Source organism: Bombus pascuorum, chromosome 2 (assembly GCF_905332965.1).
Source record: "Bombus pascuorum chromosome 2, iyBomPasc1.1, whole genome shotgun sequence".
Classification (NCBI taxonomy): Eukaryota; Metazoa; Arthropoda; class Insecta; order Hymenoptera; family Apidae; genus Bombus; species Bombus pascuorum.
Genome location: NC_083489.1, coordinates 8,791,224 through 8,806,002, shown reverse-complemented (window position 1 = coordinate 8,806,002; position 14,779 = coordinate 8,791,224). Strand labels below are relative to the sequence as shown.

The 14,779-nt window shown below is 45.0% G+C and overlaps 2 protein-coding genes across 3 annotated transcripts in view; one reads left to right on the top strand and one right to left on the bottom strand.

The window, feature by feature from the left end:
* Positions 1-458: 458 nt before the first annotated feature.
* On the bottom strand, positions 459-2,464 carry LOC132904673 (uncharacterized). Its single transcript, XM_060955363.1, has 4 exons — positions 2,419-2,464; positions 1,451-1,494; positions 1,271-1,389; positions 459-793 (listed from the first exon to the last, which is right to left on the bottom strand). Exons 1-4 carry the CDS (start codon positions 2,462-2,464, stop codon positions 640-642), a joined length of 363 nt encoding a protein of 120 aa, XP_060811346.1. The 3' UTR covers positions 459-639.
* A 4,924-nt stretch (positions 2,465-7,388) lies between these two features.
* LOC132904558 (ankyrin repeat domain-containing protein SOWAHB-like) overlaps positions 7,389-14,779 on the top strand; it is a 68,734-nt gene continuing 61,343 nt past the window's right edge. Inside the window, exons 1-4 of one of the 2 annotated variants that reach the window (XM_060955176.1) lie at positions 7,390-7,558; positions 7,732-7,793; positions 8,153-8,542; positions 9,392-9,541. In XM_060955176.1, the coding sequence (XP_060811159.1) occupies positions 7,432-7,558; positions 7,732-7,793; positions 8,153-8,542; positions 9,392-9,541 (729 nt within the window). In that variant the 5' untranslated portion in view covers positions 7,390-7,431. Of the gene's footprint in view, positions 7,559-7,731; positions 7,794-8,152; positions 8,543-9,391; positions 9,542-14,779 lie in introns of both variants that reach the window. The other variant, XM_060955177.1, reaches the window with a different exon arrangement.

The following is a 14,779-nucleotide window of genomic DNA, read 5'->3' as shown; positions in this document are numbered from 1 at the left end:
TTTTCTCCCTTAACAGTTGGTTTCGTGGAAAAACCGGAAACTATATCTAGACACGCTTGGTCACTCGATCTTTTCTTTTCTTTTCTATTACCAAGTGTTCCTTCTTCCTCCCTCTCACGATGGATGTCTCCGCAGCCGGAACTCTGTCACTCGTGAACCGGGATACGTATAGCAGTTCGAGGTAGTCGTAGACGGACGACGCGCGAAAAAACCGAACGGAGAACGCACGAACACACGGTAACCGTCGACACGGCGTGTCGCGTGACCCGCGTTCTATGACGACGACGACGGCGTCGAGGACGACGACGGCCGTCGGTGGTGGTCAGTCGGCGTGGAATGAAGTTGGCCCGCGGGTTAGGTTGGGTTAGCCGAGCCGGAGTTGCAGCATCAGCGGAGAGGGACGAGAGGGCAGAGCGCGCGACCGAGCGAGCAAGCCGCCGAAAGAGGGGAGAGAGAGGAGAGAAGAGCAGAGAACAGAACGGAACAGACCGGAGTAAGCGAGCATTCGAGAGAGCGAGAGGTGCCGAGGGACGAACCAACGAGGGAGAACGAGATACGAATAGTCAGAGAGCTGGAGAAAGGGGAAAAGAGAGAGGGAGAGAGAGAGGCGTAAGGCGTAAGTCTGCCCTAGTCGCTCGCTTAACCGTGCAGGAGGTGGCGCCAATATAACCCGTACTCCACCTCCGTCCGACAAAGAGCTTGCGTATACCTGTATGCGCCTGTTGGTAGGCCATACCGCCTACTGACTACCGTATTGCAGGATTTGCGTCCGTGCCGCCTGTAATTATTCCGATTTCACTTATATTCCGTCATACCCGATGTTTTTACGTCCTTCGTTTAACCGCTGCTCCCCCCCGATGTACCTTATCCCGCGCGTCTACGCCGCTCGGAGAACGTGACTTTGTACTTCTACTTCCAGCCTCTGTGTGGGTTAAGCGAACAAGCTTCACCATTCCGTCTACGTTTCCGCGATGACATCTTAGGAAATGTAAATGACGACGCCCTCGCGTCACGGAAATCGTCCTCTCTGCGTGATTCCGACCGGTCAACCGAACGCACAGGATATCGATACGCGCTGTAAATCTCCTGACCGGCGATTAACACCTTTCTCTACCGTCGAGTCGTTCTTTCCGACTAACGTATATTGCGTTACTTATCGCAATTACCGCAATTCTCCATTTCCTCGAATCGATCTGTCGACACGGGGACAGAGAACGATAGCTCGCTGGCGCCGATAAACGATCGTTATCCATGATCGAACTGCCCTTACCTTTCACGTATACCTCCCGGTAATCGGCGACGACGTGGGCGGCGTAGCGGTCTCTCTGAGACAACGCGAACCTCTTGCGTGAACTTGCAAAGGGTGCCCTGTGATCGTGAACGAACGTCCTCTCAAAGAGCCGGATGTTCCCTCTTCCATGTCTCTCGGTCAACCATGGCGAGTGCGTGCCATTTGCATTGACATGTTCTTGTCTTTAACCAGCTCGTTCGTACCTGTAAATTTACATTAAACTTAGATTTATATTTTTCAATTCAAATAGGACGCAATGAAAAAATGCGCACATCCTATCCGCATTTACGCGAAGCATATATTTTACGCGAGTGCACTGCGCGCATAAACATCAGTCTATGATACTTTGTCTTCGGGAACGTCCTCCGCTTCCTCGTTGCATCGAGGTAAGATTTTTCACGGGAACTCTTCGTGACTGGTTTCGTAATAGGCTCGCAGGTGGGTTGAAAAAAAGTTAATTGTACCTGTCGTTATCGTGCGTCATCCACTGTTTACTATGCATTCGTATTGTACAAAAGTCGTGGAACGCGAGAAATACTTTATGGGAGTAGATTAGCGGTTTAGCAGGCGCGTTATTACACGCTGTCACCGGCGCGTTGCCTGTAACTTTTTCCAGCGTTTCTTGCGACGTTCGTTACTATGCACGACAAATTGTAATATAGCCGAGAAGAGTGATTCGCGCGATAGGCGCACACTCGTTTCGGAAACGCGTGCTACACCTCGAGCGTAATGACGGTTCACGTACGTCAACGAAACCCTATAGTTAGAGTTTCACACTTTTTACCAGCGATACTCGCCGGTAGCACCAGCACGAGCAAAGCGTTGGACAGATTTTTTGCGAGCTTACAACTTGACACATATTTAACGCGTTGTCCGGCTGTGTACTCTTTGATAGCCACGAATACTTTTCCGCTGTTCGCGCAAGCTACACGGCAGTGCGCGACTTAACACGAGTGAGCGCGCGAGTAACGAGACGCGTACAAAAGAAAAGAAGAAAGAACGAGCGCGAGGACATCGAGCAGCAGGCTGCAGTCGAACGAAGGGTTGGAATGCGATATGAATGCGTTAATGCGTCGTTACTGACAGCGACACGAATCGTTGATAGTATTTTTGGCCCTTCTTCGTACCCAGTGTACCCACCACTGGTACGTCCACGTTCATACAGTCAGCCATTGCTTCACTTTTTAATTTCTTTTTTGTTTGTTTTGCAAAATTCCCCCCATTGGCGGGACGCGTTTTAATTCGACTGCTACCGTTCGCGTCGACTGGCGTATCTGGCTTAAAATTCTACTAATAGTCGCCACTTGGCAGTCGCTATTATCGCGCGGACACACTCTGAAATAGCACGGGTTGTCACATCGATGTCAAAGATTGATCGCAACAGACTGTGACATTCTCGTGGAACGTCGGGGCATCGATAAACGCAATTGCTGCCACATTGAAAACTCTCCGAATGACTGCTGCAATCGTTAGTCATTTTGAAAAATTCTCCACGATATTTATATTTCGGTTAGTTCTATTGGGATGCCGCGTCGTTTAATAAAAAAATAAATAAATAAAATAAACCATCGATTGTGCTTTTCCTCTGAAATAGGACATGTATTTATACGAGATATTGATCTATGATCGCGTGTTAAATGTTTCGCGTGAAACGTTCGGGCAAACAGTCGGTCAATTTCCGTGGTATATGTATTGCCGAATAAAAAATGCGGAGCTATTAGCCGCGCCAAGGTATACTTTGCTCTTTTCATGGACCTCTAACCACCAACGACAACGCGACCCCGTAGAGTGTTGATCGAGCCCTCGACTTTGTATGCACGGAAAGCCGCTTTACGACGTCAACGAAGGGGACACGCGCGCTTCGGTTGGATACCAGCCATGATAATATGTAATGCCTGTATAGAGCCAAGTGCCCGATCGCGAATCTTTGAAGTCCAAACGGGCTTTTCGCCGACAAACCGGAGCCGCTACGATCAAGTACTAAAAATCATCCGGTAAAACTATGAGAAAGCCAAACATACAGCTCTCGGTGGTCATACTCGCGGGCATCGGCTGCTTCACAGTCCTTATATTCGTTGTTTTTTTGGTACGTGGAACGAGCGTATATACGGGCGAGCACCTGTGGCCACTTTAAACGATGCCGTGGTAAACGGTAGTCAGGATAGATTGAACGGTCCGATAGGGTTTTAGCTCTCTTCTTTTGCAGTGAGGATCGGGACTCGCGCTTTAACCCCTCGACTCATTAGAGCCCATAACTCTGTTCAGCGAAACGTTTTACGTTGGCTGCCGTGCGGTATACGTAGCCACCGAAAGGAAGCTCGATGCATTATACCGTATCTTAGCTTGCGACGCGTATCTCTCATGTTTCGAACGAAATTTATTCCTTGAACGTAGAGTTACGGACTCGTTAGCTGTGTACATTAATCGCGATAACTGTTTCGGAACTGAATGATCGGACCTTAATGTATAATGCAGCGTATAATACCGTAATAATTGTACGGAATCGACCTCGACGGACGTGACGTTCGACCACTGGCTTCACTTTTTTTCACTCGTCTCCTCGAAACACAGTTTTTAGGGGATCGAGACGACGAGTTCGACTAGATACGCGCTGGCTTTGTTGTCTGTTATTGCCGTTTTTCCCGCGGACCTCCCACTGTCCTTCTAACGAGACCACCAAAGGTACAGGGAGTAAAAACCATGCAAGAAACCTGCCAAAGTACGCTCTTTATACGGGATGTTTTATATCGTAGCCAATTCGAGTGAGTGCAGTCGCTCCAATTATGGACGAATATATAAGTCGCTCCTGTTGGATACGCGCTACCATTGCGACCCTTTATATGGCAAAAACGATAGAGAGCGCGAAGTCCGTCATCGGGTTCAGGTCGAATTTACTGTTACACGTCGGCGTTGCTTGCCATCCGTGGAGAGGACAGCATGATCTAGAAGCTGTTTTTTGCCAGCGACGCTGCGACGCGAGCGCATTTGCACCTCTATCGCGCGTTTCTTAGTTCGTGCGTGCATACACGCGAGTAACTTACGACATTCCTACGTAACGTTCCTTTGGAATCCTTGACAAAAACCAGGCTGGCGTTAGTTCTCTCGTTCCGCCCCGTTCTCCTCGCTGCGAAATACATACGTTCCGGTAAACCACAACAGGAAAAGGATTTCATTTGAAAAAGAAGCTAAAAACGGGAAACGTAGACCCTTTATCGCGGTTGTTCTTTCGCGAATAGAGTCGATTATGCGAATAGCTCGATCGAGTAACAACCGTGCTACATCGATGAATTTGCTTCGCGGTTTGGTTTTATTGCATGAAAACCAATGGTATGGTATACCATATCCAATACTTTCATGTATGGGGTGAGGTTATACGAAATACAACAGTTCGTTATCAAACTATACCTCTATTTTGAAAACGACTGGCTTTTGTTGCGGAACAGAGCCTACCGAAATTTTAACATTGCCTATTTACGTTTTACGTAGTCGTTGTTCGAATTTTTAAAATGGAAAAAAATGGAGACGCGAGTTGAAAGTAGAGTTAAACGTATCTCGTCTGAATAAACTTGTTGTCGAAAACGCTTGGCATTAATAAAGGCACACCTTGTACGCGAGCAGGATTCACGGTTACAAAGGAGCAAGTGTGCGTTGAAGTAACGTTTCACGTTGGTCGAAAGTAAAAGAAGTTAGCGGAAACCATACATTACATAATGAATTCTTGTACACGCTCGGATAAACGTGTACAGTAAAAAAGCATTCCCCTGTTGCATTGTCCAAGAATTAATTAAAATGGCGCGAGAACAAACGGGTTGGGAGAATTATAGGGAGGATGGGGAAGGGGAAAGAAAAGAAGCTTGCGGTTCTCGTCGGAATCCCAGCGGCGACATATCACTGGGCGGTAGATCACACGAACTCTTTTGCAGTTTGCACCAGACGGATAAAGCGCTGCAGCGGCTGCAGGCTCGCGCATCTTTTACGTATGCACGAGCATAAGCATAACGCAAGGGAACATGGGTAGATGATATCGTGGATGCACCTACGGGGCCACGGGGCGTCGACGCGATTCCTTTGTCCTCGTTCTTGGCCGCTCGTTCTTCTTGCTGCAACCGCTTCGCCCCCGGACGACCTCTTGGTGCACACATTTTGTTCACGGAAATACCACGGCCAATCTCGTGCATCAATCCTGCCGGGTTTAGAATTGTATCAAAGAACACGCTGCGTGTCGGCTACCGCGGTCAAAAGATTACCATCTGATCTGCACGAGATCCCTGATACTGTTATTTGGCGTGGTAAACCATTTTTCCCTTTTCTCTGCAGAGACACAAATCCGTATCCTCGCGGTTGTAATTATTTTAATCGAGCCGATCTCTGATCGTGATGATCCTTGTAAAGCGGTGTTACTGAATACGCTTAATGCGCGTTCATGGTCGTGTTTAACAGTATTGTCATTTAGGCGGAACGATAGCAACCATTAACAATACTTGAAAAATTATGTATTTAACTGGTGAATCGTTTGACCGTTGCAAGAGTCTTACGCGGATCGAGCTCAATCATTAGTCGTCATTTCATTAGAATATCGCCGATAAAAGGGGTTTAATTATAAAGGCACCACGACGCTTCCTGTCCGTGGACACGCATATGCGTGCCGCACGTATACTCCGTCCCTTCTAGTGTTCTCCCTTCGTCTTTTGTAGCTTGTATATATTTTTACACACGGTAGGTGATTAGTAAGGCCATTTTCTTCATTACAAAACATTGCTGCGAAGAACTGTTCTCATTATAACTCCGTGATTATCTGGATAATCTTGTTCAAGACTATACGTATTATGCAAATCATAGACTTTCTTCTTTGTCTGTCGTATCCAGGCATCGTGATGATTATATCAACACCATTAAAAGGCTTGACTATCCGATCTTGTTATAAATTAAGTAACTTTCGCGCAAGATTTTATCGTCGCCTATCTTTTTTAATATCTCGTCACAACAAAACGTCAGGGTGCGTGTTCCTTTTAATGTCGAATAATAGATGTGCAATCGAGAACGTATAATTTTAACTTACACGTACGATAACCTTGGGTCCCAAGGTACTTTGATCTTAATGGCACCCTTGGGTAGTTAGTAGCGCTTCTCGTTTCAAATATACATACAGCAGCATTTATTGTATCATCCAGTTAACGTGAATTATGGCACCAGTTTCAATATTAAGTTATACGTTTCGTGTAGTATGTAATTAAAAAATTAATAGTGGTCCGTTTGATTCCAACTTGTAAATGTATCAGATAACGTAACAAAAGTCAATTACTTCATCGACCATCGTCGATGCGTATAGCACCACTTAAATCGCAGTGTTTAAAGTTTAAAGCTCTATCTGGCTGTGCACGGTTATTCGCATTAGTTTGTGCGACGGGTTCGTCAGCCGGATGTTTGCATCGATGGAATATAACGCGTCGGGCTGCTAAAAGGTTTTACGAATCGTCTATTTGCGCGGGCAAAATCAAATATCTAGTTCCATCGACGGTTAATACGTTCGGCTCCGAAGTGAAAAATCGGTTTTCGCGTGGCCGCTGGTTTTTATGTACGTGTATCGCGACATGGGATGCGAGCTAGCAGCTGGATCGCGCGTTACATATTCCATCGCGTCCTACACGATTATAATACAATTAAATTGACTGCTATTATGTGTTATGCATGAGGAGTAACGATTGCACTCGTTACTAATGATGTTAACAATTTTTTTTGCGGTGCAATATGATTACAGTTCGTTAGTACATTATTAAAGGAAAAAATTACACGTTGCGTTCATGTATGCATTTTCACGCATACATAATTTTTATTTGCATTTTTAAGTAGCAATTAGACATCGCTCACTTGTTCCAATGACGTGTAATGCGACGGAAGGTTTTCACGATACTACCATCTACGGTATATTAATACGTACTAGACGTGTATCTTCTAGTTAGTTATATTGGATTTAAAAAAATTACGTATGTATCAGTTGCCTTCGATTAATAGAATCGGAGTAAAGTTGTAACGCGTTCTAAATTCATTGCGTGTATCGTGCGGCACAGAGGTCGTTTTTATCGACAGCACAGCGAGACAGTGAAGATAGTGGCGCTGCTGTGCCGACCAGTAGTGACAAGATGGCGACGCCCAGTGAACTGTCTATCGAAGAGATTCGCGAATATTTATTGGAAAATGGGGGCACTGCTCGTAATCACGATCTAGTGAAGCACTTCAAGAAGTTCCTAACGGATCCGGAAACACGAGGTATGTCGAAAATCTGATATACGACGTAGTCGGATCACTGTCTCACTTTCGCAAGGTGTGACCCTGATGTTACACGGTGTGCTGTGTGTAAACACGGGCAGATCTTAATACTCGTCACACCGGGAATCAAATCTAACGATACTTAGTGAATATTGCGCAAATTTACATTGCAGTCGAGGCACGAAATCGGTTCAAGGAGTATGTAAACACCCTGGCTACTATAAAGAACGAAGAGGTGCGTCATCGAGTAGCAATTTCCTTCCGCCTTGACAGCGGCGACTTGTTGCACGTTTTGCGACGTTGCCGGTTTTTCCAATATGTACTTCGCGCAATTGTTGGAAAATGAGGTTATCTAGGAAGCTTTTTTTTTCCAAGATTTTCTTACTATTTCTTATCGAACACTGCGTACTATATATATCGTCGTAAAACGTACTAGATATTCTTTTTATTTAGACAAATAAAGGTGCAAGAAAGCTAACGTTGATATATAGCATTTAAATATTCGAACGGTAAATTCGCAAAACGTAATACTTATGTTCGTTCATACTGCAAAGTCGAGTCTATCCATGCATCATAAAGAAATTGCTCGTGCAGGGTGAAAGATATTTGGTTCTGAAGAAGAAATATCGTCTAAATTCTCTGCAACTGACGCCTCCGGATCAAATCGGATCACCTATTTCCACTGCCGACGTATCTAGCCCGGTTTCTCCGTTACGAGCCCCGCCACCCTATCGGCCTCCACCTCCCGCACCCCTCAGTCCGCCGGCGAATAATACGAACGCACATCGCGAGGAATCGTGTTCGAATTTCTCCCGCGAAGAAGTCGCTATCAGTGCACAGAAAAATGGTGTTGATCAAGTCGAGACCGGATTTTCAACATCGTCACCTCCCGTACCGCCACGCCGTAAAAGTCAAGATAAGATCAAGATGGAGAATAAGGAGAACGTGGACAAGAATAAGGGAGGATCAGAGGCTGTTATCAAGGTCAGTATTTGCCTTATACAAGTAAATGCAATAAAAAGAAACGTGAAATTTTATTCGGATTATGTAAGGGAAGGGGAGGTTCGGTATCATTTGGTCAAGTTTAATTAACTAGTTAATTAAAAGGATATCAATTTTTTCATGTCCTGAGTGAGATTCGTTTATAATACGGCAATCATAACTCGTCAAGGTGTACAAGTGTTTGATAAAAGTTCACGTTTCTCGTACACACGCAAGCCATGTAGTATATGTTCTGCCTATAGTGTCCTGGTTGTGGTCGTATATGTAAATAAGTGTGCAAACGATAAAATGGTTGAACACGTTTTCGCTTTATCGGGTAATTACCGAGGCCAGATAATTTTGGTATTATTGCGCAATAGTGTTGCGTGTACATGGTTTGGTTATGTAGAAAGGTGTTCATGGTTACAGTAAATGTCACTTACGCGGTATGATAGCGTACGCAGCACACTCGACACTGGTGTTCCTCATCCTCTATCGAAAGCTTAACGTCCTTGCATAACGACACTGGTATCCTCGTCATAAATAATCGAAAATCTTATTTTCACAACTGTCATTGTTCTCGCAGTTATTTAGCATGCTTAGATACCACGAGTATTGATGTGTCGCTTTAATTAGTATTGTAGCATGATAGTATGACATAGATAAGCACCTCTATCTAGCGTGTACTAGTCTCGTCGAGTATTTATATGTCAGCACATGGTTTTTTGTCACCCTTTCTGTGTTACTCTGTTGCTGTTTCGTTGTTGGTTCCGCCTTTTATCAGTAGCTGGACGTAGCGTTACGTGTTTACTATTCTCTGAGTCTTGACAATCCGAGATATTAAACATGCAGGAAGATGAGGCCGTCGCGACGAATCCGGGCTCAACCGAGCAATTAAGCTTCCGCGAGCGGATGCAACGTTTCAACCGGATGGCTAGCGAAACCGATCTCCAAGGCAGGCCTAACGGCACTATCACACCTACTAAAAAGCGATCTGACAAGGTAACCGATAATCTAATAATTTCTTGCCTTTCTTCCTCTTAAGACGATCAGCGATGCTCGCCGGAGCATTTTTCTTTCACCGTCATAACACCTAGAATCGAGGCAATTATTTTGCCGTTCTTTCATAAAATTATACCCCGTGGCCATTCGGTTCATTGACTAACAAATTTGCCGCTTCACGATACATTCCGCGCTATAAGATGCGCCTTGATAACTTCCTAATCGCGATTGGTAATCGAGGGTATGAAATAACGGAGCAGAGCGATTGCAAAACTTGAACGAGTCGTACGAGTGTAGAAACTAGCACGTGGCAAGGTGAAAAAATACTGAAAGGGAAAAAACAGAGAGACGAAGCGTAGTAATTCCGGGAATAATGGATATTGATGTCCATTATTAATATCGTACGATATATTCGTTTGCACGTAGTTAATTATTCAAAAGTGCGTGTATATTCGTGTATACACGAGGTACGTTTTAAAACAGTTATTAAACATACAAACGGCGTAATCATGTGGCTAATTCTCTGACGTATCCCTCGCTTCGTATAAGATATCGACAAATTACTTTGCTCTAACAGAAAGCTTATATTATCTGACTATGATCTTCACGCGGATGTAATTCATGTGAGAACACGTATCAAGCAGCTCCTCAGTTATAAATAAGTATCTTTTATTTCCTCGAGATAAGATCGGTTAATAACACAAGGTGTTCTTAAACGTTTTGCTTTCAAATCATAACTACCCATCTGCTGCCGTTTCACGTTTGACACTGAGTTATCGGAGAAAAAGCGAACGATTCGAGGCGACCATGGTGGACAGCCGGCTCTCGATATATCGAATAATCCACACGCAAGGATATACCTCCTTTTTTTTATTTGGCGAAGAAGGGATGCGGTGCGTACAGGTCTGACCGCTCATCTTGCATACCGAATAGACTACTAAGAATCCTTTTCTCGTATCCTTTACACGCGCGCCTCCCGCCAGTCAGCTCCTTTGCATCTTTCTCTATCTGCTCTGCCGTCGTTCCACCCTCTCGTTTTCTCTTTCTTTCTGTTTCTCATCTCGTCTGTCGCTGTTCGTGCGCCGTTTATCGCGGCGAGCAATATTCATCGCATTTGAATATCCTGCGGGCGGTATCTCGCGTACCGATCAGGATGTTGCGTCGATGTTGCCGTAAATCATAATTAGCCGCGCCTGAAAATTAAAAGTGGAGGAGGCAGACGCGGCGGGAACGAGAGGATCCTTTCCGCCGCGGCCGCAAAGCTTGCACGATCACCACCGCTCGTCCTTTACGCGCTCGATTCTTCATCATAATTTCGATATGTTTATCGTGCCGAACGATTAAAAGGATCGGCCACGTGGAACCCTTCGCGGCAATCGGAAGAAGTTCTGATCGTGCTCGCAATGCTCCAACGTTGCACAACTCGCCGACGAAAGCATACCGTAAGGACCTCGGACACACGTACATATTCCCAAGAATTTTCATATTCATTGTATGTATGTATATTCCGGAGGATCGTGGAACAATAGAATATTGTCTGGGTGGCCTACAATTCCGGTATTTAGATTGTTCATTCTCCGAAAGAAACGCTAAAAATCTGTCCGTTTTATGAGAAAGATTATCCGATATCTCTAACGTGTAAGCGATGTAAAGTCAACCGGAAATACGAATCGTTTTGAACCCAATGATCGTTTATGCTTCGCTCGCCGCAAAAGAGCTCACGGGTGGCGCGTGGGCCCAACGATAATTATTTATTATTCAGCTGTCATCATCTATTTGTGGCGGTCCGTCTTTCATGTACGAATCCAACCGGCCGGTTGTTAATTTTTATTAGTCGTGAGCGTGGATAGGGTTTCGGGACATGCCGAGAGAATCCTCTCGCCTCCGGACATCCTGTAATCTCTTGGGAGCTCTCTGGAGAAGCAAGGCGTCCGCCGGGTCGGAGCTTTCTTTGCTGTAATTATCATGCAGCATGGCCATGGTATTCCGCCCTCCGCATCCTTAATGAGCCCTTCGTCTAGCGTTGTGTCGCGTGCCGCGTCGTTTGCCAGCCGGTCGTCGCATCAACACGTTTCACGTAATTTTCCGTCGTGCTTTCTTCGAAAGCCTCGTTATAGGTCATTGAATGCAGCCGTGGCTACGTGTCGACGAATGATTATAGCACCGTGACGTCGACGATTAGGGTGAGCCATGGGAATCACGACCGAGGGGGCTCTCACATGTTTGGAAATACATTTGTCTTTAAAGCGACGGTAATTTTTTTTATTTGCACGAATATTTTCTTGGTGTGGGTCTTGTTGATTTGTTTATTATATGTATATATTAGAAACGTTTTTATGTCATCTATTTGTTTGTTTATTTACTCTTCCATTAGTTGGTTTACGTTATAGTTACTGATCACTTAATGATCATATTTTACTTGTAGCCTGTGTGGATAGAGTGGATTTATAGAAATAAGTCAGATTTGAAGCAGAACAATTTACTTCCGAGTTACTAAAGTGTTTCGTAACTCTTGGTTCGCACCAAAGAAAGGAAATATTAAAACGATGCCACCAAGTTAATGCGGTTATTCGTAGTCATCGGGCTTCGGGGCTACAGAGCGCTGGCTCGTTTTTATGTAAATTCGCTGAAAATGTGGGTGGTAAAGAATACTATTAAGAGTTGTACCTCCGTGAGAATTTTCGTAATCGTATGTATATTCCTTGCTCTTTTCACAGAATACAATATCCGTTGTAACGGGGTGGTATTCCGACTGCGTTAACGTTACGTTGAAACTTTACGCGTGCACGTCGATCTGGTCATCCAACGGGATGAAACGTCGTTTGTTTTTTGATGATACCGCGCTTTCTTCCGCAACTTACGCTCTTGAATGCTCGCGGGCGGAGTGGCACGCGGAACGAAGCAACAAGAAAGCTGCTTTTACTTCGACACTTGGAGGAGGACGCGTTCTAATTAGGATCACGCGTGTTCGCCTCTTCTACGGAGTAGTCTTGTCGGTAGTTCGTCCTTTCCTGGAGTCGGGAGAAAGAGCGAGACCGTGCTAGATACTCATCGTAAAGGTACCTAACACGGGCATGCCGAACTTGGAATTTCTCTCGTATAGTTCCGCATACATTAGGGACCTTCTAGGCGAAACTTGCAGGGTAGTTTGCCTCCTGGCAAAAGGAGCGAGCTCTCGTCGAGGGCTGCGAGGCGTTCGGCGTACTGAAGGACGAGCAGCAGCTACGCCGTGGCTGGGTCGAGGGTGTAAACCGCACAAAGTAATCTTACAGAATGTATATGCAAAGAGGTTCACCGACGTAGAACGGGCGAGGCTCGAGGGGTGGGGAGAGCACAGCTTGCATGATCCCATCCGCGACAACATCGACAAGACACCCCCAGAGGCAAACTTACCTCATAGTTCGAAGACTCTTCGACCTTTGCACGCTATCATCGTCTTTGCGATGCTTTTTATCCCAGTTACGAGACCGTACTTTCTTCCCGGAATTTAATCAATAAGCGCCACGCGAAACGGATACGATATTACCTAGGCGATGATATCGACGTCGAATTAGGGAAAGTATTACGTACACCGGTGAAATATTTTCGTCGTTCTTCGGTTGCTACAAGTTTGGGAGACGTTATTAATGGTTCATTGGTTCTTGACACGCCACAGATAGACCGATACCGTAGAACCTTGATAAAAGTAAATTGGTTTATATCCTGTTCTCTTAATTAAACGAATCGAGTCAAACTCCAGTGACAAATGATCGCGTTTCGTAAATAGGAAACTTGCTTCTCTCTATCAGATCTCTCTTTCTTCTTATAATCAAATTTAACGTGATACGTAGATAGGTCGAATATCATAGATATTTAACTTGCCAGTAAATATTCTCGGATAGATTGTCGATTCTATGATAGTCAGACATCGATAAAATTTAATAACCGGTCCAGATAATTACAAGTCGCGTCGAAGGGTGGTGGGGTCGTTCGACTGGGTAATAATTTATCGGCAAACAAGAATATCGAGATCGGCGGACGCGATGATGCGCGACCCAATTTCCTTGACGCCATCGAGCACAGGACAAATTCACCCGTACCTTCCGAGATACACGGCGCACCAATATAAACAAGCTTGTCTACAGAAGTAGTTAGCACCTACTGTTCCCCATGTAACAGTGCTAGATACGCCTAACAGGTCTGCCGACATTTATTCCAGCCTATTACGAGTTAATCTTGGAAGCATACATAGCGCGCATTATCATTTAAATTGGTGCCGTTCTACACGCGCATTAAATTTGTTTGCTTAACGTTCGCCTCGTGCCGTACGCCCTCGCGCTTCCGCAGGAATTTTTAATGTCTTCATGCGAAGGTAACTGTATGTATACTGATGGAGTGGCGACGAAAAATAGCTGTAACCCTGCTATTTTTCATTCTGTGTGTATCTCTGAATAAAGATACCCATTAAGTATATCTCATTCGTTTGATTAGTCTTTTCAAACATCGCAATGGAGATTTTATTCGTTTTTTCTTCAATCAGAAAACGTTAATAGTCGTCCATAACTAGCTCCGCTAGAACGATCGAAATTTTATAGGCTACTAAAAAATACGAAGAGACATTTGTCGTAATAGAAACAACTGTACCGAGTCGAATCGTTTGATTTCTTCGTTTCGTACGCACCATTCACCGGAGACTAAGTACCTTCGTCGGCGGGTGTCCGTCTCCCGTTGTGACAGTCAGAGAATGCGTCGAAAACTGATTGTGACTGTCACGATAGCGAACGAGTCTCCACCCTTCCGGGTCACGTCGTTCTTGGTGGTCCGGTTATGGGACAGGGATTTCTTTTTTACCGCCTAAGCGTAGGTCCGCTCGATGACCTTCCATTGACAAATTGAACGAATCTGTGTTCGGTCGACGTGGAAGCTATCAAACGAATTATAGAAAACGAAGATTCTCACGCAGAAGAGAAGCAAGAGAGGAAAGAAGTCATAGTATTTCGTTTCGTGACTGTGCGTATTGTAATTCATCGTCCTTATAACAGTTCGTCCTTTATTTTTACCAAAGACAAGGGAGACATACATTGTAAATTCATTAGAAAGTTTTGAGTCAGGCCGCGTTTCGTGGTCAAGAGTGTCTGAACAAATGGTTGTCAGTAGATCGAAGGAGGCGTAGTTCTTACACGACATTAGCCGCAGATAAAGGCAGATACTGTCTCCAATCCTGAAACGCACGGCAGGAGCGTAGGTATCTTCTTACTG

What these genes read in the sequence shown, in the direction of transcription:
- LOC132904673 (XM_060955363.1), bottom strand. Translation starts at nt 2,464, where the DNA reads ATGGCTGACTGTATGAACGTGGACGTACCAGTGGTGGGTACACTGG. An exon ending in ACCAGTGGTGGGTACACTGG is followed by an intron (nt 1,495 to 2,418) that starts GTACGAAGAAGG and finishes GTAAATTTACAG; the next exon opens with GTACGAACGAGCTGGTTAAA. An exon ending in CCGGGAGGTATACGTGAAAG is followed by an intron (nt 794 to 1,270) that starts GTAAGGGCAGTT and finishes ATATAAGTGAAA; the next exon opens with TCGGAATAATTACAGGCGGC.